We start from the raw sequence: 24,525 nt of genomic DNA on the forward strand, positions 1-24,525 counted from the left end.
TTAGACGTTCCTTGTATACCAGGGGTAGGCAACCTATGGCACACGTGCTGAAGGTGGCTTGTGAGCTGATTTTCAGTGGCACTCACACTGCCCAGGTCCTGACCACCGGTCTGGGGGGGCTCTGCATTTTAATTTAATTGTAAATGAAGCTTCTTAAACATTTTTAAAACCTTATTTACTTTACATACAACAATAGTTTAGTTACATATTATAGACTTATAGAGAGAGACCTTCTAAAAACGCTAAAATGTATTACTGGCACGCGGAACCTTAAATTAGAGTGAATAAATGAAAATTCAGCACACCACTTCTGAAAGGTTGCCAACCCCTGTTGTATAGTGAGGATTTTAGACAAAAGTATGATTTCCAAATTGATGATGTGACTTTAAATCTATTTGTGCCTCAGTCTCCCTTAGGCACTGAGGAAAATAAGGTCATAAATGGGATTAGAACTGGAGCTCCCGATTCTCCATCCAAAGCTCAGAGCTCACCACTCTTTCTATAAAATACCATTATGTGATCAGAGGTCTCTAACTGTACAATTCTCAGAAACAGAAAGGCAATTGAGTCACTGCAAAGATCCCTTCCCAAACTGTCCGGAAAAACAGTGAAGTGAAAGCACTTTAAGAAGTTAAACCCAGGAAGGGAAACAAAGGTTCCTCTTTGGCCATGGAATCTGCATATGCTTGTTAGTTCAGCACATGCAAACAGACCTAATGGAGAAAGAACCATCACAGAACTGCTATTAAAAGGAAGTTATATAAAAGTAGCTTTCAGTGCAGCAGAAGATAGAGAACAAGGTTAAGGCAACCAGAAATGCATCAGGAATCTCCTGATACTACCTGAAGGAACACAGCCATTGTTGACAGGCTCAGAATTTGCTTGTCTTGTCGAAAGTGAGATTTTAAGTACTAAACTATCGTTCAGATAATTAAAAAGGCCTAGTTCTACTTTTGCAGCTGGGACAACCCAACAACTTTTCAAAAAAGAGTGCTTTTGGGGATTTCTTATGTAAGTGCGCATTTTATATTATCCCCCTTTTCTCCCCTCACATCCTCCTTTCAAATGATCTGGATCCAATGGAATTAAAAATCAAATTCCTGTTGTCCAAACACAAGATCTAGATTATACTCTGCTTCTGACTCACAGGAATAAACAAGGCAGGGGAAAAGGTGTGATATGAAGTTTTTGGATTTAGTTCACTCAAGCAATAAAGAGCTAATGTGAAGGCATATCCACACTGTCACCTCACTTTGGGTGAATTTATTGCCAATACCAAATTCAGCATAAAATAAATTTTAATAAACTCTTACATTTGATAATTAATTACAATTATTTGTACAATTAACTACTCAAGAATGGCAGTTTTAACACATGCATACCAAAAGGCTTAAACACCCTAGAGCAGTGGTTCTCAAACTTCACCAACCTGAGGACTCCCATTTTGATTTAAAATTTTTAGCAGATCCTCAAGCCGTGGCTCAGCCCCAGGTCTGGCCCCCACTCCACACCACTCCTTCCCCCAAGGCCCACCCCAACTCCACTTCTTCCCACCCCCACTCTACCTCTGCCTATCCTCTTCCCTGCCTCCTCCCATGAGCATGCCCTGTCCCCGCTCCTCTCCCTCCTTCCCAGAGCCTCCTGCATGCTGTTGAACAGCTGATCCCTGGCATGCAGCAGGCGCTGGGAAGGCAGGGGTGGAGTTGATGAGTGGGGGTCTGCAGACCCCAGTTTGAGAAACACTGCCCTAGAGAAATAGTGCTCCAGTACGAAAATGATGGTTCATGAGAGATTTAACAATGGCAGAGTAATATTTACCTTAAAGTAACTGAAATCAAATATGATATCCCCATACTTCTGTTGATCAGCCTTGTCTTTGAGCCTAAAAACACCAGGAATAAACTCAGATAGTCTCAAAAGTTCCGCAATGATGGCATTTCCACAAGAGACAATCCGAAGAATTGCCTGGCCACAGTGATTGTTTTCAGCTAGAAAATCAACCATCATGAAGATGACTGTGACAGAGTAGCGATATTATTGCAGTCTGGTTTTGAGTTTCAATCTTCAGGTCATTTGGAGAAAGAAGTCTAACTGGAAAACTACATGCTCCATTTAAATTACCTATAAAAACAAAAGTCCGCACATTCAGCACATTTTAAATGGCTCAATCTATAGATATTAAAGCAACTCTGGAAAAACTATAGTAATAGAACTTTATTTTTCATCTTCCATCTACTCTCAATTTCTGAAGTACATAAACCCTGTAGTGTATCTTCTGCACATATACAGTGCTTAGCTAAGCCAACTCCAAGGTTAGATGAGAAATTGTAGCACAATCTCCTTTGCCAAAAGATTTCTGGCAGCCGCTAAAGGGCAAAATGATCAAAGCAGATGACAAGCCATGGAGCAGAAGCAAGATACTGACACAAGCTAATACTTTATAAAATGAGTTAAGAATAGCACAGCCACCTTAGATCTATAACACAATACAGGTAAAAAAAGTGCTACAGCAATGTGGATAAACATTTATATGAATGGGAGCTAATTGCAGCTCAGGGTCAATCATAGAATATTAGGGTTGGAAGGGACCTCAGGAGATCATCTAGTCCAACCCCCTACTCAAAGCAGGACCAATCCCCATATTTTTACCCCAGTCCCCTAAATGGCCCCCTCAAGGATTGAACTCACAACCCTGGGTTTTAGCAGACCAACGCTCAAATCACCGAGCTATCCTTCCCCCTAATATTAACTACAAATAATTAAGGCTGTCAAGAATTAAAAAAATTAATAGCGATTAATCGCACTGTAAAACAATAATAGAATACCATTTATTTAAATAGTTTTGGATATATTCTACATTTTCAAATATATTGATTTCAATTATAACACAGAATATAATGTGTACAGTGCTCACTTTACATTATTATCTTTTATTACAAATATTTGCACTGTAAAAAACAAAATGCATTATTTGCCAAGGTTGTTATCAAACATCATTGCTATCTTGACAGGTCATTACATCGGTGAGTTTCTGTACTAAACATTTTTATTATTAGAATTAATTTTTACATAAGAATGGTCATACTGGGTCAGACCAATGGTCCATATAGCCCAATGTCCTGTCTTTCAACAGTCATCAAAGCCAGGTGCTTCAGAGGGAATGAACAGAACAGGTAATCATCAAGTGATCCATCCCCTGTTGCCCACTCCCAGCTTCTGGCAAACAGGCTATGGACACTCAGAGCATGGTGTTGCATCCCTCCCCATCCTGGCTAATAGACCTCCAGGAATTTATCTAGTTCTAGTTCTTTTTTAATTCTGTTATAGTTTTGGTCTTCACAGCATCCCTGGCAAAGAGTTCCATGGGGCTGACTTTATGTTGTGTGAAGAAGTACTTCCTTTTGTTTTTTTAAAACCTGCTGCCTATTAATTTCATTGGGTGATAGCTAGTTCTTGTGTTATGTAAAAGATTAAATAACATTTCCTTATACACTTTCTTCACACCAGTCAAGATTTTATAGACCTCTATCATATCCCCCCCTTAGTCATCTCGTTTCTAAGCTGAAAATTCCCAGTCATTTTAATCTCTCCTCCTGTTTCATACCCCTAATCATTTTAGTTGCCCATCTTTGTACCTTTTCCATTTCCAATATATCTTTTTTGGGATGGGGTGACCAGATCTGCACACAGTATTCAAGGTGTGCATGTATCATGGATTTATATAGAGGAAATATGATATTTTCTGTCTTATTATCTATCCCTTTCTTAATGATTCCCAACATTCTGTTTGCTTTTCTGACTGCCACTGCACACTGAGTGGATGTTTTCAGAGAACTATCCACAATGACTCCAAGATCTCTTTCTCGAGTGTTAACAGCTAATTCAGACCCCATCATTTCGTATGTATAGTTGAGATTGTTTTCCAATGTGCATTACTTTGCATTTATCAACACTGAATTTCATCTGCCATTTTGTTGCCCAGTCTCCCAGTTTTGTGAGATCCCTTTGTTACTCTTTGCAGTCTTCTGGGACTTAACTATCTTGAATAGTTTTGTATCGTCTGCAAATATTGCCACCTCATTGTTTACCCATTTTTCCAGATCATTTATGAGTATGTTGATCAATAATGGTCCCACTACAGATTATTCATTGCTACACAGACACCTTTTCTATTGTGTTCACATTTCTAGGTCATAGTGATCTCTCTCCAAGTCAGGAATCTTAATTTTATCCTGTTAAAAAGACTCCAAAACACAAAATCACCTTAACCAGATGAAGTGTTTATATTTGCCAAATTCTTGTACCAGGGAGAACATTATACGAAATCAAACAAATATGTTGCTGCATTTTACATATGGGGTATAAATATATCTCCACGGTGGTGTCAGTATATTTCACTGTACTGTATTGCACAGTGTATTTTAATACTAATGTAAACCAGTAACAATCTCTCTCCACTACAGTTGAAAGAGGTATATCTAATATGTAGTCCTCTTTTACAAAAGGGGTAAACATTATCTCTATTTTATAGATGAGTTAACTGAGCCACAGAAAGATTATAATCCTTGCCCAAGATGACAGGGCAAGTTAGTGACAGAGGTGGGAGAACAATCTAGATGTCCAGAAACCCAGTCTGAGCTCAATCCTGTAGGCTACAACAGTTACCGGAGAACAAGCTATAGGAGTTCAAACAAAGCCTCTTAAATCACAACTGTCGAATCACTTCCTTTTTCATATAGTTTCAGTCACTACAATCATATGTAAAGTATGAATAAGAAATCAAAATTAATTGTTTGCAGGCTTGAGACAAACAATTTGTTTAATTTTTGCCTGTCTCTCAGCTTGGCCAAGGGAAATCAACAGAGTCAGTTTCACTTTTATTTATGGTCACTTTCCCTATGAGATACTTAGTGCAGCAATGTTAAAGACAACTGTTTTCATTTTTAAAAACATCTGTGGAAACTTTTGTATTGATTTCAGGTTTCGTAAAAGCTTGTTTTTTAAAAAAATGTTGAGCTAAATTTAAGTTAACAGCTTCTCCTTTAAACCCACTCTACCACAACATACTTAATAAGGGCCCAGTCTTTCTCCTGTTTAAGTACACAGCCCTGGAATGAGTTTTGCCTGGATGCAGAAGTTTGCCCACACAGTGCTTATTGCAAGATTGGGACCTAAATAAAGGACAGCAGGACTGGGCCTTAAATTATGCCTCACCCTATCCTCCAAAAATGCGACTCATCAGTCTAACATGGTTTCTTGATTTTAAATGAATGTCACATTAAAATATTTCAAAATCAACAAGACAGTCGATAGTCCAAAATAAGTAACTTGCAGAGTGGTTAAGTCTTACTCACTAGGACAGAGAAAGGCCCTCATTTTGGATTAATATTAAAGGCTCCTTTTAGCACTCAATGCCTTTTGTACAGTATGTTTCAAGGAGATACTGAAGAACTCACTGGCTTTCATCCCACCTGTCACCTCCGGCTTGTGCACCGAAAGAAACATCTTCCCCCCTCTCTACCCTCACTGCCATTTAGCAATTTCCCTTTGCACCAAACCCGCCTCTCCCAAGCACGGTTGCCAATTGTGGTTGGACGTATTCCTGGAGGTTATCACATGACATCATCTTTAATTCCCGGAGACTCTGGACAATCCTGGAGGGTTGGCAATCCTACGAGTCTCAGATACTCGAGCTCTAGCCTCCCCAGTGCCTCACAAACACAACCCCCCCCCCCCAGAAAACAACACCCACAAAATGACACTGTCACCCTCCCACCATCACAGTCGGCCCCTCACCCAGGGAGTTCCCTGGACGAGGACACAGCCCAGCACCCGCTCGTCCCAGAATTAACCCTCAATTATCCACTCTCCAAAATCCCAACACCCCCCCTCCAAAGGGGTGGGGCAGAGCCCCTGCTTCCCCCCCCCCAAACATGAGCTCCCCAAGAGTGCCCTGGGCCTGCCAAGCCGCCCCCACACTTACTGTGCCCGCCGCGCCCCTGCTGCTGGCCGGGCCCCCTCTCTGGCCAGGAAACAGCCGGGCTTCCCCCGGGCCAGCCACTTCAGGAGGCCCGGACACCGCTCCCTGGAAGCCCTCCGTGCCGCGGCCCGCCCACCCCGCGCCAGCGGCCCTGGGTCATGTGCACAGGCGCCGGCTGATGAGTCGGTTCCTGCTCGGTGCCCGCCTGCGCCGCGGAGAGTCCTCGCCTCCCTTGGCGGCTGCGGTTCCTATAGGGACGGAGGGGAGCGCGGCCTGCTGCCGGCGGAGCCGCCTCAGGGGCTGAGCCCCTGGCACCAGGTAGGGGGGCCGATGCCTTGCGGGCCCCCCGCCCCGGCCGAGCTATGGGGCAGAGCTGGGATTGGCGGGGGGCTGTTGCTGGTGGGGCCGGTGAGGTTCTCCTCTGGGGAGGGAGAAGCTGCCCGCAATGGGCAAGAGGCTGGTAGGCCTCCCCTCGAGCTCCCCGCTGTGGATGGGATGTTGTGTGTGATGTTACCCAGTGAGGTTAGTCTCAGTGTGGGTGCTCCCAAACGTGGGGCAGATGTTGCCCCCGAGGCATTTGCAGCTCGCTCTGGCATGGGTCAGGCTGGGGGTGGCACTGCCACCACCTCTGTGTCTGCCAGGGAGATGCTGTGGTGTGGCCCCAAGATGCGAAGTGAAGGCCGAAGTAGCAGAGCTCTTTGCTTGGCATGTTTCACCTGGAAATCCACTGGGGTGGGAGGTGATGGGGGGTGGGGGATCAGCACTAGGACAATGACCCCGACAAAGGGCAGCGTTGAGTGTCTGGAAGGGTAGCCTTGGAAGTATCAGGGATACTTAGCATTTTTCATCAGTAGATCTCAAAGTGTGCTGAAGATCTTTTTTTTTAATCTCTGTTTTAAATATGGGGAAACTGAGTCATGGGGCAGATGGGTACTGACACAGTCTGCAGAATCTAAATGTTCATGTAAAATAAAAACAGCAATGAGTCTTGTGGCACCTTAAAGACTACCCACCAAAGCTTATGTTCCAATACATCTGTTAGTCTTTAAGATGCTACAGGACTCACTGTTGCTTTTAACAGATCCAGACTAACACGGTTACCCCTCTAATTTGTAAAATAAAGACGTTTCTAGTAATAAGGTGCTAAAAAGGGTTTAGGGAAATAGATCCTCTCAAACTAACTTGATATCTTTTCCTTTTTTGAGGGGTTTATGGTTGATAAAGGTAATAGAGCTGATGAAATAGACTTTTGTAAGGCATTTGACTTGGCACCACACAACATTTTGATTAAAAAGCTAGAAGGATATAAAATTAACATAACAAATATTAAACTGATTAAAATCTGGCCAACTGATAGGTCTCAAAATGTAACTGTAGCTGAGGAATTGTCATCAAGCAGTTATGTCCCTCAGGGACTGGTTCTTGGTTCTGTGCTATTTAATGTTTTTATCAGTGAGATGGAAGAAAACATAAAATCATCACTGATAAAGTTTACAGTCGATTTTGGTAAATTTCATGGTCATAGGATTTAAAAAATAATAAATTGCGTAATTTCAGCTATTTAAATATGAAATTTCATCGTGTTGTAATTGTAGGGGTCCTGACCCAAAAAAGAGTTGTTGGAGGGAGTCACAAGGTGATTGTAGAGGGATTGCAGTACTGCTACCCGTATTTCTGCACTACTGCTGCTGCTGGTGTTGCTGCCTTCAGAGCTGGGCAGCTGGAGAGCGGTGGCTGCTGGCTGAGAGTCCAGCTCTGAAGGCAGAGCTGCCACCAGCAGTGCAGAAGTAAGGATGACCTGTTATGGTATTGCCACCCTTACTGCTGCCTGTAGAGCTGGGCCCTCAGTCAGCAGCCCCACTTTCCAGCCACCCAGCTTTGAAGGCAGCAGCGCAGAAGGAAGGATGGCATGGTATGGTATTGCCACCCCTACTTCTATGCTGCTGCTGGCTGGGCGCTGCCTTCAGAATTGGGCACCTGGCCAATAGGCACCGCTCTCCGGTTGCCCAGCTCTGAAGGCAGCACAGAAATAAGGGTGGCAATACTGTGACCTCCCCCCAAAATAACCTTGCAACCCTGCTGCAACTCTCTTTTGGGTCATGATCACAAGTTTGAGAAACACTGGTCTCCCCTGTGAAATCTGTATAGTGTACAGTAAAAGCACACAAAAGACCAGATTTCATGAGGGGAGATCTCCGATTTCATGGTCTGTGATGTGTTTTTCATGGCTGTAAATTTGATAGGACCCTGCAGATGACACAAAAATTGGGGAACCACTAGAAAAGGGATAGATCAGTGGTCCCCGACCTTTTCGTCTGGTGGGCGCCAGACAAAGGGTCACTGCGGCGGTGGAGCACCCGATGAAATGCCGCTGGAATTCGGCAGCATTTCGGCGGCGACGCCTCTCGATGATGCCACTTGCTGTCGACAAGTGACGTCATCGAGAGGCATCCCTGCTGAAATTCGGGAGCGACGCCTCTCAATGACATCACTTGTTGACGGCAAGCAGCGTCATCGAGGCGTCGCCTGCCGAAATTCAGGGGCGACGCCTCTTGATGACGTCACTTGTTAACGGAAAGTGACGTCATCGAGAGGCATCGCCCCTGAATTCCAGCAGGGACGCATCTCGATGACGTCACTTGTCGACGGCAAGCGGCGTCATCGAGAGGCATCCCTGCCGAAATGCTGCTGAAATTCGACCGCATTTCAGCGAGTGCTCTCCCGGGGCCAGGATGCGGGCACATTAAGATGCGGGCACTGCGTTGGGGACCCTTGGGATAGATAATAAGTAGGAATATGATTTTGTCATGGAGGTCACGGGTTCCGTGACTTTAATGGACCTCTGAGACTTCTTTGGCATTGGCAGGGTTGGAGCAGCTCTCAGCCACTCCTGCCCCCCTGGTGGGGCTTGGACTGTCCGATTCCCCTCTCCTGTGGACAGGTCACGGGCTTCCGTGAATTTTTGTTTGTTGCCTATGATCAATCTGTGACTCTGATGAAAAAATTTCTGTGACAAAATGTTACCCTTAATAATAAGACAAAAATATCATAATACCTTTATATAAATCCATGGCATACCCACAGCTTGAATACGTCATTCAGACCTGGTCACCCCATCTCAAAAAATATATATTAGAATTGGAAAAGTACAAAAAAGGACAATAACAAAGATTAGGGGTATGGAACAGCTTCCGTATGAGGAGAGATTAAAAAGAATGGAACTTTTCAGGTTGGAAAACAGACGACTAAAATATAGACAAGCAATGGAGCATAACTGTAGAAGCAAGCAATCCCATTACAGGTGGGAAAAGTCACTTAAGAGCTTGTGTGGCAGCCAATGTACCAACAGAGGGAAGGCAGTGAATCAGTGAGAGAGCTAGGCTGCTGATGGTAGAGCTGCAGTAACTATGGCAATGCAAATAAAAAAGTTCATTGTGTGGCAAAAACTAGGTATTACTCTTGTGTGACTCTATCAGCAGCCTGAATGTGCTACTGGCACTGACTGTTAATTTTGTGACTTTTTTGGTAATATAGACACATCACTCTTTTTCATTGTAGGCATTGGATAATTTTACTGGTGAATGCATTCTTGGGACAGAGTCATGTCCTTGTTTGATGATCTCTATATAAGTGACAATTGTTTGTTTCTTCTGAGGGCTGCCTGTTTGTCAAAACAGCCCTTATAGTCAGTGGGCATTTTACTTTCAGTGAGAATGTGAAAGCCACAAGCCACTTTCTGCAGTGTAGTGCTGTTTGGCGTTGCACCACAGATGTTTGGTGTACCTGGGGTGAAATCCTGGCTCCAGTGGAGTCATTTACAAAGCTTCTATTGATTTCAGTGGGGCTCTTCACCCCTGCTCTTCAACATGTGATTAGAGCTGTTGGGACTCTCAGTTGGATATTTGTACTTCTGTTCCTGTTTCAAATGCTTTATCTCTAAAACTCATTTTCTGTTATTTCCGAAGGTAATTATTTCAAGATGCCTGGGGGTTCAGTGATTTCGTTCAACTGTGTGGATTCTTCTCTATCGTCTCTGAAAAACTGCCAGTCATACATAAACACTGGGATGGATATTGCTACTAATGTTGCTCTTGACCTTGTGGAAAATTGCAGTAAGTAATTGATTTGAGTAAATGATCTTGTTTATTATCACCTTTGAACCTTATAGACAGCCTAAGCATGCATATGTGGGCCCGGAAGCAATACAAATCCACCTTCTTTACAGAGAGTAGCAGCTTCACCTGTTCTGTCTACTTTAGGGGGTTATCATTTAAATCACATCCCTGTCTTGAAAGATAAATTGAATGGAAATATAAATAGCAAGAAAATAATGATCTAGTTTCTTGTACCACAGAAAGCCAATTATATGTCAGTGTTCACTATTCTGCAGCTTTGCAGAAGATTTAGCAGTGCAGAAAGTGGGAGGGAGGGAGACTGATCCTAATCTGATTAAAAATGACTCTTAGTTCTAATGTAGCTCCTTTGTTTTTGTTCTAATGTTTTCAAAAGTGACTAGTGATTTTGGGTGCTCAACTTATGGCACATTTAAGATGCTTCATTTTCACAAAATGCTGAGCTCCCACTTCTTGAAGGTGCTTCGTTCTGGGCATCCAAAAATGGAAGTGCCCCGAAATCCCTAGTTACTTCTGAAAATCTTGGCTTTCATGTTTTCTAATGTCAGATGCATGCAAATCTGCTTTTCAAGGGGAAAGTAAAATGTGAGATCTCTTGTTCCTACCACCACTCAGTCAACTTTTCCTGTGCTGTTACTGACCACAGCCAGGATCTGGTTGTACTCATTACAGGGCTGCCTAAAATGAGTGTTCTCAAATAGTCTTGGAGAAACAATAGCTCCACAAGAGGTCAGAAGGTTGCTTTTCCTTCCACAGTGGCTTTATCTCCAAACAGTCAAAAATTCAAATAATAATAATGAATGAACTTATCTTTTAATAAGAGTGGAGACTGAAAATCCCACGACAGCAACAACAAAAAGAATATTCATGGCATATCTAATCTGACATTCAACAACTACTAGACTGGATAGGCATCAGTTGAGTTTAGTTACAATGAGGAATAACCTTCTATTTCTAGAGAGTTACCTTTCTCCCCTCTGACCCTTTCAACCAGCCACAGTGTCAGAGACAATGGACAGGATTCTTAGCTGTGTACCATTCCCATTACCTTGGCAGTGCAAAGGAAGCAGAAAGCTGGCTTAAACAGACAGTTAGGGATTCCCCTTGCATATGGGACTTCGTGGCTGGAGTAAAACTGGTATAACTAGCCCTATATTCCCCTGCTCCTGGTGTCACCCCATCTCGTCCCATCTTAGGGGCATGCTAGAGTATGAGTGAATGTGCCAGAGAGCATGGCATTCCAGCAATCCTAGACACTCAGAATGACCCATAGTAGTCAGTTATTGCCAGCACAAGTTAAAACAGCCCTGGGGCTCCACAATGTGAACTATAAATGGGAAAATGGGAAATGACTGCCTAGGAAGGAGTACTGCGGAAAGGAATCTGGGGATCATAGTGGACCACAAGCTAAATATGAGTCAACAGTGTAACATTGCAAAGAAAGCGAACATCATTTTGGGATGTATTCGCAGGAGTGTTGTAAGTAAGACACAAGAAGTAATTCTTCCGCTCTACTCCATACTGATTAGGCCTCAACTGGAGCATTGTGTGTGTCCAGTTCTGGGTGCCACATTTCAGGAAAGATGTGGACAAATTGGAAAAAGTCCAGAGAAGAGCAACAAAAATGATTAAAAGTCTAGAAAACATGACCTATGAGGGAAGATTGAAAAAATTGGATTTGTTTAGTCTGGAAAAGAGAAGACTGAGAAGGGACATAACAGTTTTCAAGTACATAAAAGGTTGTTACAAGGAGGAGGGAGAAGAATTGTTCTTAACCTCTGAGGATAGGACAAGAATCAATGGGCTTAAATTGCTGCAAGGGAGGTTTAGTTTGGACATTAGGAAAAGCTTCCTAACAGTCAGGGTAGTTAAGCACTGGAATAAATTGCCTAGGCTAGGGAGGTTGTGGAATCTCCCATCACTGGAGATTTTTAAGAGCAGGTTAGACAAGTATTTGTCAGGAATGGTCTAGATAATTCTTGGTCCTGCCATGAGTGCAGGGGACTGGACTAGATGGTACCTTCCAGTCCTATGATTCTATGATTATGAATTATATGTAACACTGGGGACTGGGACTCAGGAGTTCTACTCCTGGCTCTGCCACTGGCCTGGTGGGTGATCATGTTAATTCTGTGTGCTGCAGCTTCCTCACTTGTGACATGAGGCTGTTGACACTGACCTCCTTTGTAAAATGCTTTGAGATTAACGGATGAAAAGTCCTATATGAGAGCTAGGTATTATTATCATTAATCCTGATCTATCACATAAGGCCATTTACGTGATGAAAATATGACATGGTTACTGTTAATTTAGCTTATGATACATCCGTGCAAGTATTTTCTGTGCATTTCATTCCTGACTTGAGGTCATTTTCTGCAGACTTGAATGTAATGGTAAGATATTCAGTTGCATTAATATTTCACTTAAAGATTGTGGAATGGTTTGTTGGGCTGAAGATCACTCTGAAAGGTTCAGGGGAAGATGTGGGACGTGGTGAAGGGCAGAGTTAAATTTCCAAGTGTGTTATTAAGGGAAGTGTGCTTCCCTTCTGTTGGGTCAGAATAGGGCACCTTCCAGTGAACAAAGGATCTTGAAAGACAGCTTTTTCCCCCTTTTTGATTGACATCTACATAAATATAAAATGAACAAGCGTGTAGTCGAGCTCCCCTTGGCGACAGTATCAAAAAGTCAAACTGAGGAAGAAAATAAAATTAATTTCCAGTGTAACAATACTACTGGGAAGTGCGATTTCTAGGAGAGTAATTTATGCCCGTAGAGCTCCTACTTTCTCCTCTCAGAACTTGGTGTGACTATGGAAGCCAACTTGTTCAGTGGTGTGTTGATTCTTTGCTGAAATTGCAGCTTGGGTAGGCATTGAATTTTATTCACCTCAGGGAAGTAACAAATGTAATAAACTGTTCTGGACCTTGTTTGGACAATAAATGTTGCTATTCTATGGAGCCAGCATTGTCTCACGCATAAAAGGGATGTTTTATTGAAACAGTCTTTTTGTTCGAGCTGAGATGGTTTAGTAAGTTTTATTTCCTATATTGAAAAAATAGTTTCAGTCCCCTCTGATTCTTCCCCACCAAGCAGAAGTATGTGTGTGTTTGGTTTTATTAGAACATCTTGTTTTAATGTTGACAGCAGTTTGTTTTTTAGGAATAGCAGGCATGTACCAAAGGCCAAGTACTACTATCCTGAGATACAGGAGAGTAAGTTGTCGGTTTGTTTCAACAGGGCATTGCATTGTGCGTTGTGTCTAAGTACAGAATTTGATATATGAAGGGTGTTTTGTGCTGAAAGGTGCTGACAACTTTCAGGAATAAAATGCTTTTACAGGCCTGACTCTGCAAATACCTACCACCAGGCACACTGTTTATACTATACCCAGTACTGTTTTTCGAACTGGCCACTAAAACAATAACACATACTGACATCTAATTTCACAGCAATAAGTGTATTATAACTAGTTTAAGACATTAATGCTAGGGACGTACTGGGCATATTTTCTACAGAAGTATGACTATTGTTACTTTGAGTTCATGGTGTGTGATTTTTTTTTGTTTGTTTTTTTAAAGATAAAGCAGTGATTTGCAAAAGAACATGGAAACAAGCATATGTTTCCAACTCCAGAGTGTGTTAGCAATCTTAAAAGTGTAAATTGTCTTTGATGGATCTAAAAATGCTTTTATCCTATGCCAGTCTTGAGCATTTCCTCCTCCCCCAACCAAGTAGTGTCAATTACTGCAGATTAACATTCTGAACTATTTCTTTTTTACATATGTTAGTTGCATTTGCAGTGTTCTCCCTCCTTTCCCCACGGAATATCGGAAACCAGACAGCTTTATTCCTTTTTCTATTTTCCTTTTTATCTTTTCTCATGAATGGAAGTTGTGAAACAGCTGTAATGTCAATGTTTAAGTGGACTAAAAAACAAAACAAAACATAACTTGCCAGGGGGAAGGAGTGGGCAAGGTGTAAGCAATATTGTTACAAAATAAAGTGGAAAGAAACCAGCCCCTCTCCAGTCCTCTGTGATGGCCCTCACCTCTGACCTGCCATAGCTTTTTGGAAAAAATCCATACAAAGAATAAAGAGCTTTTCCAGGTTGGATATGGGAGCTATGGTAACCACACTACATGGAGTGGAGTTAGCAGCTATATAAATAGATAGAAGTGACCTTATTTTGAATGAAATGGGAGTGCAACTATTTGTTGGATCAAGAAAGCTGCTGATAGGAAAAGGTGCCAGACTAGGGAGTATGAGCAGACAGCATATTCAACAGATTATACTAATCTTAATAGTACTTTGTTTTTTACTGTCTTCAGAGGACCTCAAGCACTTCACAAATATTAGTTAGCCTCACAACTCCCCTGTGAGGTAGATAAGAGATGTAGGAATTACTTATTCCACCACTGAAATGAAGCCACTTTTTGGGTGCATCATGGCTATTGCTTAACAACACACAATAACTACACAACAATTTAAGGTAGAAAACACAGTAAAGTACCATATCCGACGGGAACAACAGAAGACGTTCTAAATAAGTAGAGTTTAGTTACCTGAGTTTGGAATTTCCGCCAGGAAGCAGGGTTAACGTGCTTGCTCTTATAATAAGATGCCCTGTTTCTTTCATGACCATGAGCGGTCAGAGCTTTGGTTTGACGGCTCATCTGAAGGATGGCACCGGAGCAATACAGAGCTGTCTAATCCCATATTGTGGTATCATTTGGATATTGATTTAAAGGAGAGGTTGCCATCTGCTGAATTGAAATTGCTGCTTCCCCATAGCACCTACATTTCCTTTGAGGTATCTCTCATCCTAATACTGACCAAGCCCACCTCTGCTTAGCATGTGAGATAATACAGGTTCATGAGACAAGGTAACATGACTGCTGGTCAGCACAAATATTGGGCTAAGATGCCATAGTTTACTTTATTTTCTCTGAAGTCCGTTGCAAAATCTGTCTTTAAGATTCTTCAGTACAGTCTCCTTAATAACAAAACACTTTGCGCTGTTCAGAATTAACTGGTGTGGGGCTGTAACTTTACAAGGACACCTGTTTGAGGGTTTTAGGCTGGACATTTCGAGTTCTTGTAACCTCTTTGCACATGTAAGTTCCTACCAAAGTTTCATCCATCTTTGTCCATCTTTTACTCTCTGCTAAGTCTTTCACAAGTTGAAGTAGCCTGATTGGTCACAGGATTCCAGTGGGGGTGTTTTCCATTGTTATATAGACTTTTTTTTATATCACTTACAGTGTATAACTCTACTGAAATTTAAGCACAGTACACACTGCACTATATATTGGAATGCGCAATCTGGGAAAGAGATAGGGCCAGATTCACTGGCATAAATTGGAGCAGTTCCTTTGAAGCTATGGTGATATATACTTGCTGATAATCTGGCCCCATATGCAGGGAAAGATGATCTTGTGTACAGGAAAAGTATGATTTAGAAGATCTATTTCTGTATAACTGTTGGAAAGTTCGCTTTACTTTTCTGTGATTCAGTTACCTTATCTGCAGAATAGAATAATATTTCAACTTCTTCACATGTGTATTGTGAGCAGAATCTTCCCCAGGAACTGAAATTAGAGGGGGTGTTTGAATTTGAGGGAGGGATAGGGTGACCAGATGTTCCGATTTATAGGGACAGTCCCAATTTTTGGGTCTTTTTCTTATATAGGCTCCTATTACCCCCACCCCCGTCCTGATTTTTCACATTTGCTGTCTGGTCACCCTAGGGGGGAAGTTGGAAAATTACTAAACTGGCAACACTGCAATGATGTAACTAGTTGACACTGCATGTAGCTGGGGCGGGGCGGATGGGGGAGTTTAGGAGGGTGTACATGGGAAATCCCCAGTTGTGAAGAGTAAGACCTCAATCCTACAAAAACACCAGTTTCACTTGACTGGTTCTGTTGGACTAAGTGGAACTGGGAACTATGAACAGTTTAAAGTTAAGCATGTGCATAGGACTTCATAGGTTTGAGCCTAATTTTTTAACATTTGTGAATCACTTTGTGAATCTCAGTGGAAGATACTAAAGTACAAAGAATCATTATTTATCATGTTATAGTAAAGAGCTCTGCTTGCACCCAGTAGTCAGAAGGAAAAGAATAATAGTATCAAAACAACATATAAAATCTTCATGAGCCATTCAAGGATTTTAACATTCAGGATTACAGATTTTGAATCTTTTTTCCGTGGTGCATCTGAGCATTGCTTTGCTTTCCTGTTGCACTCTGGGAGCGCGTCATCAAGCTGTGTCCATGAAGACTCCCAAGCCTGTTTCGTCGGAGAAGCCCACAGTTTCTGAGTCCATCTGATATATTAGTTGTTTAGACTGTTTTTGGCAATGAGCATTACATTACATCAACCATATAAAATTTCATTAGCCATTCTGCTGCTCAGTCCCACAGTGCATTTAAATCCATCAGAACTGTCTTTCAATCCTACATAAATGTTTACTCAGAGAAACAACTCACTCTTATTAATTATTCAGGGCATTTATTGCCATTTATGAATTTGTGTGGTGCCTAACAAATGGGGCACTGCCTGATTAGAGCTACTCTGACATGAATAAAGAATAATATTAAAGCACCTGATTTTGCAAACCTTCTGCTTATGTAAATAGCACCATTGACTTCAGCGAAGCTGTGTCTGTGATTAAAGACTACTTGTGTGTGTGTGTGTTGGCTGGTTTGGTCTCATAGCACTGGCAATGTCCTTGAAGTTGTTAAACAGAAAAAATAGACAGTCCCTGTCAGCTAGTTCAGACAACATATTTAGACTTATAAAAATAAGTTTCCATCAAATTAAATATTAAACAGACACATCATTTTTGAAATCTTGTATGAGAGAGTTAAAAGTAGTGTCAAGCTCTACACCCACCCCTGATCCTCCTACCAATTTTTATTGTTCAAAATTCACATTTTCCTCTCTTTTGTTTTTTAATGCTCTTTTTGCTCTTCTGTTGCTGTATAAAAGACCCACATAAACACAACGGAAAACTATGTATAGTCAGTTCCACTGTTTCCTCTGTGCAGTCATAGTGCTGTCATATGGACTCTAGCCTCAGTCCTGCGAAACGTTTAAGCATGTGCTAAATTTTAAGCTTCCACTGAAGATAGTGAACTACTCAAGCGTTTAAAGTTGAGCACATATTCAGGTGCTTGGCTTAGTAGGCAAAGTATCTGGAAGTGAAAGCATCCAGAAGCTCTAGGACTGTCCTGCCAAATGCCATATTCCTGCCCTGAAATGTGGAAGAACTAGAAGTCTTCAAAAAACGATGGGATAAAATACTAAACAAAAAACTATTATAAAAAATTTTGTTTTCCCCTAAACATGTTGTTGGAAATGACTCAACCATTAGGGCTGTAACTTTCCAAAAAAATCATCCTGAAGCACAAACCCGTGGCAAATTTCAGCCCAAATTATTAAAGTTTGGCAAAGTTATAAACAACTGAAAACAGGAGCTAACAGTGGGAAGTGATAGGCATGCTTAACTGTAGGCATTGCTGCCAGCTCTGCCTATAATTAAAGTGGCAAGATTAATGTTTTTTTTAACTGTTGCTGCTCCACCATGATCATGTACTGTCCACTGTCATGTGAATAAACACCACACACTTTGATTTATAAATAAATAAGGTAATAGTGTGTAGCTGAAATTCAGGAATATCCTTTTTTTCAGTCCCTCTTGGATTTACAGAAATGATGTTTTTGTCAGCTTCAACAGTCTGACCCCTTGTAGGACCTGCCAGCCCTCTGAGCTGGTGAAATTGACAGCAAGCTTGCACTATCATCTTCTGCAGTTGGCTACTAGTCAGCTGAATCAGGGCAATCCTCTCTGTCAATAGCTGGGCTTGTGAAAATATTTATGTTGTTGCTTTCCAGGTCCTAAAGGACTTTCTGGCTCACCACTATGTACAAGCCTGTGGGTGACCCAGAATGTTAGTGGTATGATTCTTTGGCATACACCCCAGACTTAACTGGCCTGGACAGCTCTGGGTCTCCCTGCTTTTCCCCTCTGCCAGTAATGCCTACCTCCATCGTCGCTCCCCACCCCATTTGTCTTTCTCCCAGAGTGTCCTTGTGATTTCCCCCATGTTTCACACTGCATCTTTCCCAAGGACAATTTAAATGTGGATTTAGATTTAGATGCAAGTCCAATTGGCTTTTTTTTTTTTTTTTGTAAGAACATGTGGCTTTCCTTCATTTGCCATTTTAGCGTGATGTTGGAAGGGGGCTATTTCAAATGTCACTGGCCTTTCTGGGGCTCTGCAGTGTCACTTGTTGTAAATTTTTTCTGCTCTGTAAGAAGGGCCCAATGCATGTGAAATGGAAATGGTGACCACCTGTACCTCTGAATGCAGATAATTTTTCTTTTTCTAATTTCTGATTTTCTTTTTCTAATTTGTTGCTTTTAATTGGAAATTCAAATTGATTGTTCCTACAACACCTATAACATGGCATGTAACTTAACACTATATATATTCAAGTAAACTGCTGCATGTGCATGAAATGGCCAATGATATGGTTACTCTGGGACTATAACAGAATTTTCTGACTTGTGCTTTTAACACATGCATTGCAACAGTGCAGAATGTTAGGAAGTACAAATCATCCTGCTTTATTATTCATATTGCTAGTGTGTATCATTTTCTGCTAAGATATAAAAAAGGCAAGGTTGCTGCCCTGAAGGGAGGCTTCAGTATATAGGCTAGACTGGTACTTGGTTGTCTGCCCTTTGAAAGGGGCTGTACGTAGTTGTGCTGACCAAGGAGCACAGCATTGTGACTCTCTCCCTTATGTTCTTGCTCCAGGAGGGATGTAAACTATGTCAGCCCATTTCCTGGCACATCTTAATTCACCCTGTACACGAGCTTATTTGTGCCTGGCTCTGCCCACTCCTAGCCCTTTTGTGACCCTTGTGTTGAACAGACTTCAGCCCCAAGGGCTTTCAGTCTGGTTCCTGTAATAAGTGGTGCATTTAAAAAACAAGCTATGATTTTTTTTAACAAAATCAAGAAAAATCAACCCAGGCTGATACTCTATCTGCTGTTCATCTAGTTGGACCCAGATAGTGCACTGCACGTGGTATTAATTATGACAGACTGTGGGACCCTTGCATTGCACAGGTAGAATGGGCTATGCAGGGGTAGCTCTCCCTGAGACTTACCAGTGGTATTATAATGCTGTTTCCTATTTACAGTAAAATCTCAGAGTTACGAACACCAGAGTTACGAACTGACCGGTACACAAACAGGCAGCAGAACGAACGAAAACACACACACACACACACACACACACACACACACACACACACACACACACACACACACACACACACACACACACACACACACACACAGAGTAAATACCGTACAGTACTGAATGAAATGTAAACTACTAAACCAAATAAAGGGAAATTTAAAAAAAAGGATTTGACAAGATAAGGAAACTGTTTCTGTGCTTGTTTCATTTAAATTAAGATGATTAAAAGCAGCATTTGTCTTCTGCATAGTAAAGTTTCAAAGCTGTATTATGTCAACGTTTTGTTCAGAGTTATGAACAACTTCCATTCCTGAGGTGTTCGTAACTGAGGTTATGCTGTATTTAGAAATGGGAAAGAAACTACATTTACTGGAACACAAGGGGGAGCTCTTGTCCAAATTAAAATCATCAAGAGTCCTTGGGCTTGTCTTCACTAGTGGGATAAGTCAACCTAAGTTATGCTACTCCCGCATTGCATCGATGGGAGACGCTCTCCGATCGACTTACCTTACTGTTCTGAGGAAGCTGGAGTACCAGAGTTGACTGGGGAGCGCTCTGCCATCGATATAGCTGGTCTTCACTAGACCCGCTAAATCCACACCCACCGCAATTGCAGCAGCGTGGATCTCCCCGGTAGTGAAGACAAGCCCATTGTCTCTGCGGAGTAAACACCAAGTGAGATTTTTTTTTATCCCACTATTCCTGGTGGAGAATACAACTGCAGCGTGTCTCACTCCAGCTTTTAGTGACATGATTTTTTACTAAAACCTGACACATGTCTTTTCATCAACAGTGTTTTCCCCAGTAGTTTACATCCTAATCCTAGCTCAGAGGAGTCAAATCATTGATACCTGCTGACCAGAAATTAGAAATTGCTTTATACATTTGGATCAGCTCAGAGGTCCATGTAGTACAGTATCCCCTCTCCAATATTGGCCACTACCAGAGGCTTCAGAAGAAGCTGCAGGAGTCCTTGCAGTGGACTAACATGTCCACAGGGGAAGTTTCTTCCTAACCCCAGGCAGTTAGTGGTTAGTTTCTAGGAACTGTTTGCTAACAGACCCTCTGTTGCCAAACCAATGTGTGCCCCTAATCAGTGGCATGCACAAGCTTAGTAGAACCACCAAATCTAGAATTCCTCTCCTGTTATCAAAAGAAACTTCTATTGTCAGGGTAACCGAGATAAGGTTCTCCCTATTGCTTTTGACAAGTGCCCTCACCCGCCACCAACACGTGCCCTGTTTCCCCCCCCCCACCTTTAAAATCCTTCCTTTAATATCAGGAAATCTCGTCTCCCTCATTCTCATCATTAGTAACACAAAGACCCATGTTGTTGTCCTGGATCATGTCTTCTTTGTTTGCCTGTTTCATAGATGCTTTTGGGGGCAGGGAATGTGTATTATGTGTGTTCTGTAAAACACGTCGTTTTATGCTGCTGTGTAAATATTTTATAATTATTACATGGGAAATCATTTCAGGGGCTTACGTAATGCAAGTATGAATTGCCTGCTTTGTTTGGTATCTGGAAAGTTCAATATCTGTTTTTCCTAGGAATGGATAGTGAAGTATTAAAAACACATTAATTTTTTAAAACAGTTTTTTCTTTTCAAACAAAAGGACTAGGCTGATCTTAATGAAATGCTTTTCTGGAGACAAGCCATTGCTGTTTGTACTGGACACATAGGTAAAACTAGCATCATATGGAAGTTTTCCAGTTTAATTATTCATTTTACTGCCTTGCTGTAATAAAGCTCATGTGCTCCTAAAGTATTGTTTTTACATATATTAAATACAAATGACTCCAATGTTCCCTTCCCCACCATGGATGTTGATTGCACAGAGTTGACTTGATTACAGTCTATACAAGAGATTTCTGATCGTAGACTTTTCTTCAGTCTAACAGAAAAAGGTATAACAAGATCCAGTGACTGAAAGCTGAAGCTAGGCAAATTCAGAATTAGAAATAAGGTCCAACTTTTTAACAGTGAGGATAATTAACCATTGGAACAATTTACCGGGGGTTGCAGTGGATTATTTATCACTTGAAGTCTTTTGTCTTTCTAAAAATATACTATCACTAACTCAGAATTTATGAGCTTGTTGAATCTATGCTGTTGAATTTTCTAGTGGTAAGTTTTACTCCAAGTGCAAGAAGAATCAAGTGAAAGTAGAATAAGGTATTGTGAAGGGAAAATAGAGATAACTAGCAAGACAAAAAAATAAGTAAGAAAACTATCCTTTGTTTTTTGTGTTAGGTGGTTTTTTCCTCTGTAAATTGAAAATCACTAAATACTGAGAGAAAAACAAAATCCAGTAGATGGTAGCAGAGACTTTTTGTTGCAGTTATCTTATTATTATTCACCTGTTACAGTAATCTATGGAATGAAAATTCACTATTAGAATGGATTTAGAAATTTCACTGATCTATCACCAGACCCTTGGAATTTTAGTAGTATTAAAATGTAAATAGGGATTAAGATTCATGGCTGAGTCAGAGAGAATTAATACTATGGGTCACAAATTCATAGATATGTTTAAGAGAAAGGGACAATGTCAACTAGTTTGCCCTCCTGCATAACACAAGCCATAGAATGTCACCCAGTTATATCTGCATAAAACCCAATAACTTGTGGTTGAACTAGAAAGAAACTTTTAGAAAGAAATCCAGCCTTGATTTAAAGCTAATTTGAAGAAGACCAATTTTTCTCTCATTCATCCTAGAACTGTTTTCCACTAACACTTTGTTCCTGAAGAAAGTTTCATGATACAAACATCATAATGGCCTTTTGACTCAGTATATACCGAAAAGAATTTTCGTAATCGTTCAAATGAGCCATGTGATTTTTATGTTTCATGGTTAACCTTGAGGCTCATGAAATGCTTGCTTGATTTCAAATATGTGTTTTCTCTTCCTATCACCTTCCTCAGCATGAAATACAGATAACTCCCCTCTCAAGAGCTATTGAGAGTTAGAGAGGTTTGTAGCTGGCTTATGGGTTACCTAATGTAGATTCCCTTGTGTTCTAGACCTCATAGATTCCTAGAAAACCTCAAGATAAGTTTTAAATGGGGCTTAAGTGCTACATAGGCCATTTAGCAGACTCTCTGCACAGGGGTAAAATTTACCCAGATAAAACTAGGAACTGGAGATGTTTGACTGTTGAAAGTTATGGGCTTGAAATTATTGGGTGAAGTTATTGTGCCTGTGTTGTGCATGAGATCAGACTAGATAATGGTAATGGTCCCCTCTGATCTTAAAATCTATGGAAGATCTTCATGGGTCTTGTGTGGGCCCTTTAGAACAGGGGTAAATTTCAGTCTCGTTGAAAAAAAAAAAAGTGAAATAGTTTCTTTGCTCAATTCATTATATAATTCTACCCCGATATAACGCTGTCCTTGTGAGCCAAAAAATCTTACCGCGTTATAGGTGAAACGGCGTTATACTGAACTTGCTTTGATCCGCTGATGTGCGCAGCCTCTCCCCCCTCCCCCCCCGTGCCCCCTGGAGAACTGCTTTACCACGTTATAGTCAAATTCATGTTATATTGGATCGTGTTATATCGGGGTAGAGGTGTATATTAAAAAATTGCACTACAGGTCAGAGAGTGTTAATCTATTTCATTTCCATTGAAATGTGGCTGTAAGAAGGTACAACCAACTCCTGTTTAAATGTACAGGTATCTCAGGCACATGAAAAGCATCTGGGCTTTAGAACAGGGCTGGGCAAACTTTTTAGCCCAAGGGCCACATCTGGGTATGGAAATTGTATGACGGGCTATCTCCTCCCCTCTCCTCCTCCGCCTGCCGCCAGGGACCACAGAGACGTGCCAGCAGCTGGCCACTTCTGGGAGCGGCATGAGGCCACGGCATGCAGCCATCCTGCCTGAGGCCTGCTGCGCCAGGGCCCCCGTTAGCCTGGGACCCTGGGCTGCAGCCCCTAAAGCCCCTATGTTAATCCAGCCCTGGTGAAGATGACTAATGAAGGGAAAAAAATGACTTGGAGATGTTCAACAAGATTAAGAAACTAGAGTGACTGTGCTATTTTTCTTAAAGCTTTCCGTTATGGAAAGAATTAACTGGTTTAAAAGTAAGCACAGCTGTAGTTTTGTCATTGTTGGGTAAAAGCAGAGAAGACTCCCTTACATAAACATTAGCACTCTGGGGCCTTTTTAAAATTTACCATCCTGCTCCTTATAAATACTTACAGAAAGGGAGCACTGTACGCTGGTATTCATAGACACAAAATGACCGTGTGTGTGTGTGTGTGTGTGAGAGAGAGAAGTCAAATGATGTGTTCATAACTGTTCTCTCCTCTGGCCCTCCGCCGTTTTTACATTCACCACTGAATTTTCAAACCAGTGCATATTTAGCTCTGTCACTCCTTGCCTTTTTTTCCTTTTTCTTCCCTCATTGATAAATTTTGTTGCTAAATTGAGGCTTCGTGCTAGGTTTCAGTTCACACCAAAAGGGTATATCTGAACTATACTCTGCTGAAAAAGTATACGCTGACCCAACTGCAACTTGAAGAGCAGTGTTCATATTATCAGTTAGGATTACACATTGGAGTGAAATTCACCCCATGCAGAGGACTGGCATTGATGCCTATGCACCACTTAAGTCCCTTTATTTTAGGACATAGGCTTTTGCTGGCATGGGGTGAATTTCACCCTAATGGTACAGTACAACTTTGATTAGCCAGACTCCCCCTCCTCCACATTCCTCTGCAAGGATCTCTTGTATGTGAGAGGCATGACAAGTGAGATGTTATTAGGCTGATGGATTGCGCTCATGGCTGGAAGCCAGGAACTCTTGTGTTCTCGTTCTAGCTCTGCCGATTTGGTGGCTTTAGGAAAGCCACTTAAGTTATCTATGCCTCAGTTTCCCTTTTGCAAATGGAGATGCCTGCTTTACAGCAGTGCTTTGTGAGGATTTATTAACTAACATTTGTACAGCAGTTTGAAAATGAAAAGCTCCTATGTAGGTACTAAGTCTTAAGATTGCTAATGTCTGATGTGTCTTGCTGGTAGAATTCACAGTTGCGTGCTAGAAGTGTTTCTAACAGTTCATATCGGAAGCACTGTGGTGGGAAAAGGGAGGGTTGGAAGGGAAGGATAGGAGAAAGAAGAGGCA

At 41.6% G+C, this 24,525-nt stretch overlaps 2 protein-coding genes across 7 annotated transcripts in view; one reads left to right on the forward strand and one right to left on the reverse strand.

Moving 5' to 3' along the window:
• WASHC5 (WASH complex subunit 5) overlaps positions 1 to 6,000 on the reverse strand; it is a 36,444-nt gene extending 30,444 nt beyond the window's left edge. For both annotated transcript variants that reach the window (XM_050940626.1, XM_050940625.1), the window contains exons 1-2: positions 5,984 to 6,000; positions 1,819 to 2,121 (exon numbers count right to left, since the gene is read on the reverse strand). In XM_050940626.1, coding sequence (XP_050796583.1) covers positions 1,819 to 2,007 — 189 coding nt within the window. In that variant the 5' untranslated portion in view covers positions 2,008 to 2,121; positions 5,984 to 6,000. The remainder of the gene's footprint in view (positions 1 to 1,818; positions 2,122 to 5,983) is intronic.
• A 152-nt stretch (positions 6,001 to 6,152) lies between these two features.
• Positions 6,153 to 24,525, forward strand: part of NSMCE2 (NSE2 (MMS21) homolog, SMC5-SMC6 complex SUMO ligase) — a 279,238-nt gene continuing 260,865 nt past the window's right edge. For 2 of the 5 annotated variants that reach the window (XM_050941336.1, XM_050941334.1), the window contains exons 1-2: positions 6,154 to 6,298; positions 9,946 to 10,092. In XM_050941336.1, the coding sequence (XP_050797293.1) occupies positions 9,960 to 10,092 (133 nt within the window). In that variant the 5' untranslated portion in view covers positions 6,154 to 6,298; positions 9,946 to 9,959. Of the gene's footprint in view, positions 6,299 to 8,613; positions 8,769 to 9,945; positions 10,093 to 24,525 lie in introns of those variants that run through there. The other 3 variants (XM_050941333.1, XM_050941331.1, XM_050941332.1) reach the window with 3 other exon arrangements.

This window comes from Gopherus flavomarginatus, chromosome 2, assembly GCF_025201925.1.
Source record: "Gopherus flavomarginatus isolate rGopFla2 chromosome 2, rGopFla2.mat.asm, whole genome shotgun sequence".
Taxonomy (NCBI): Eukaryota; Metazoa; Chordata; order Testudines; family Testudinidae; genus Gopherus; species Gopherus flavomarginatus.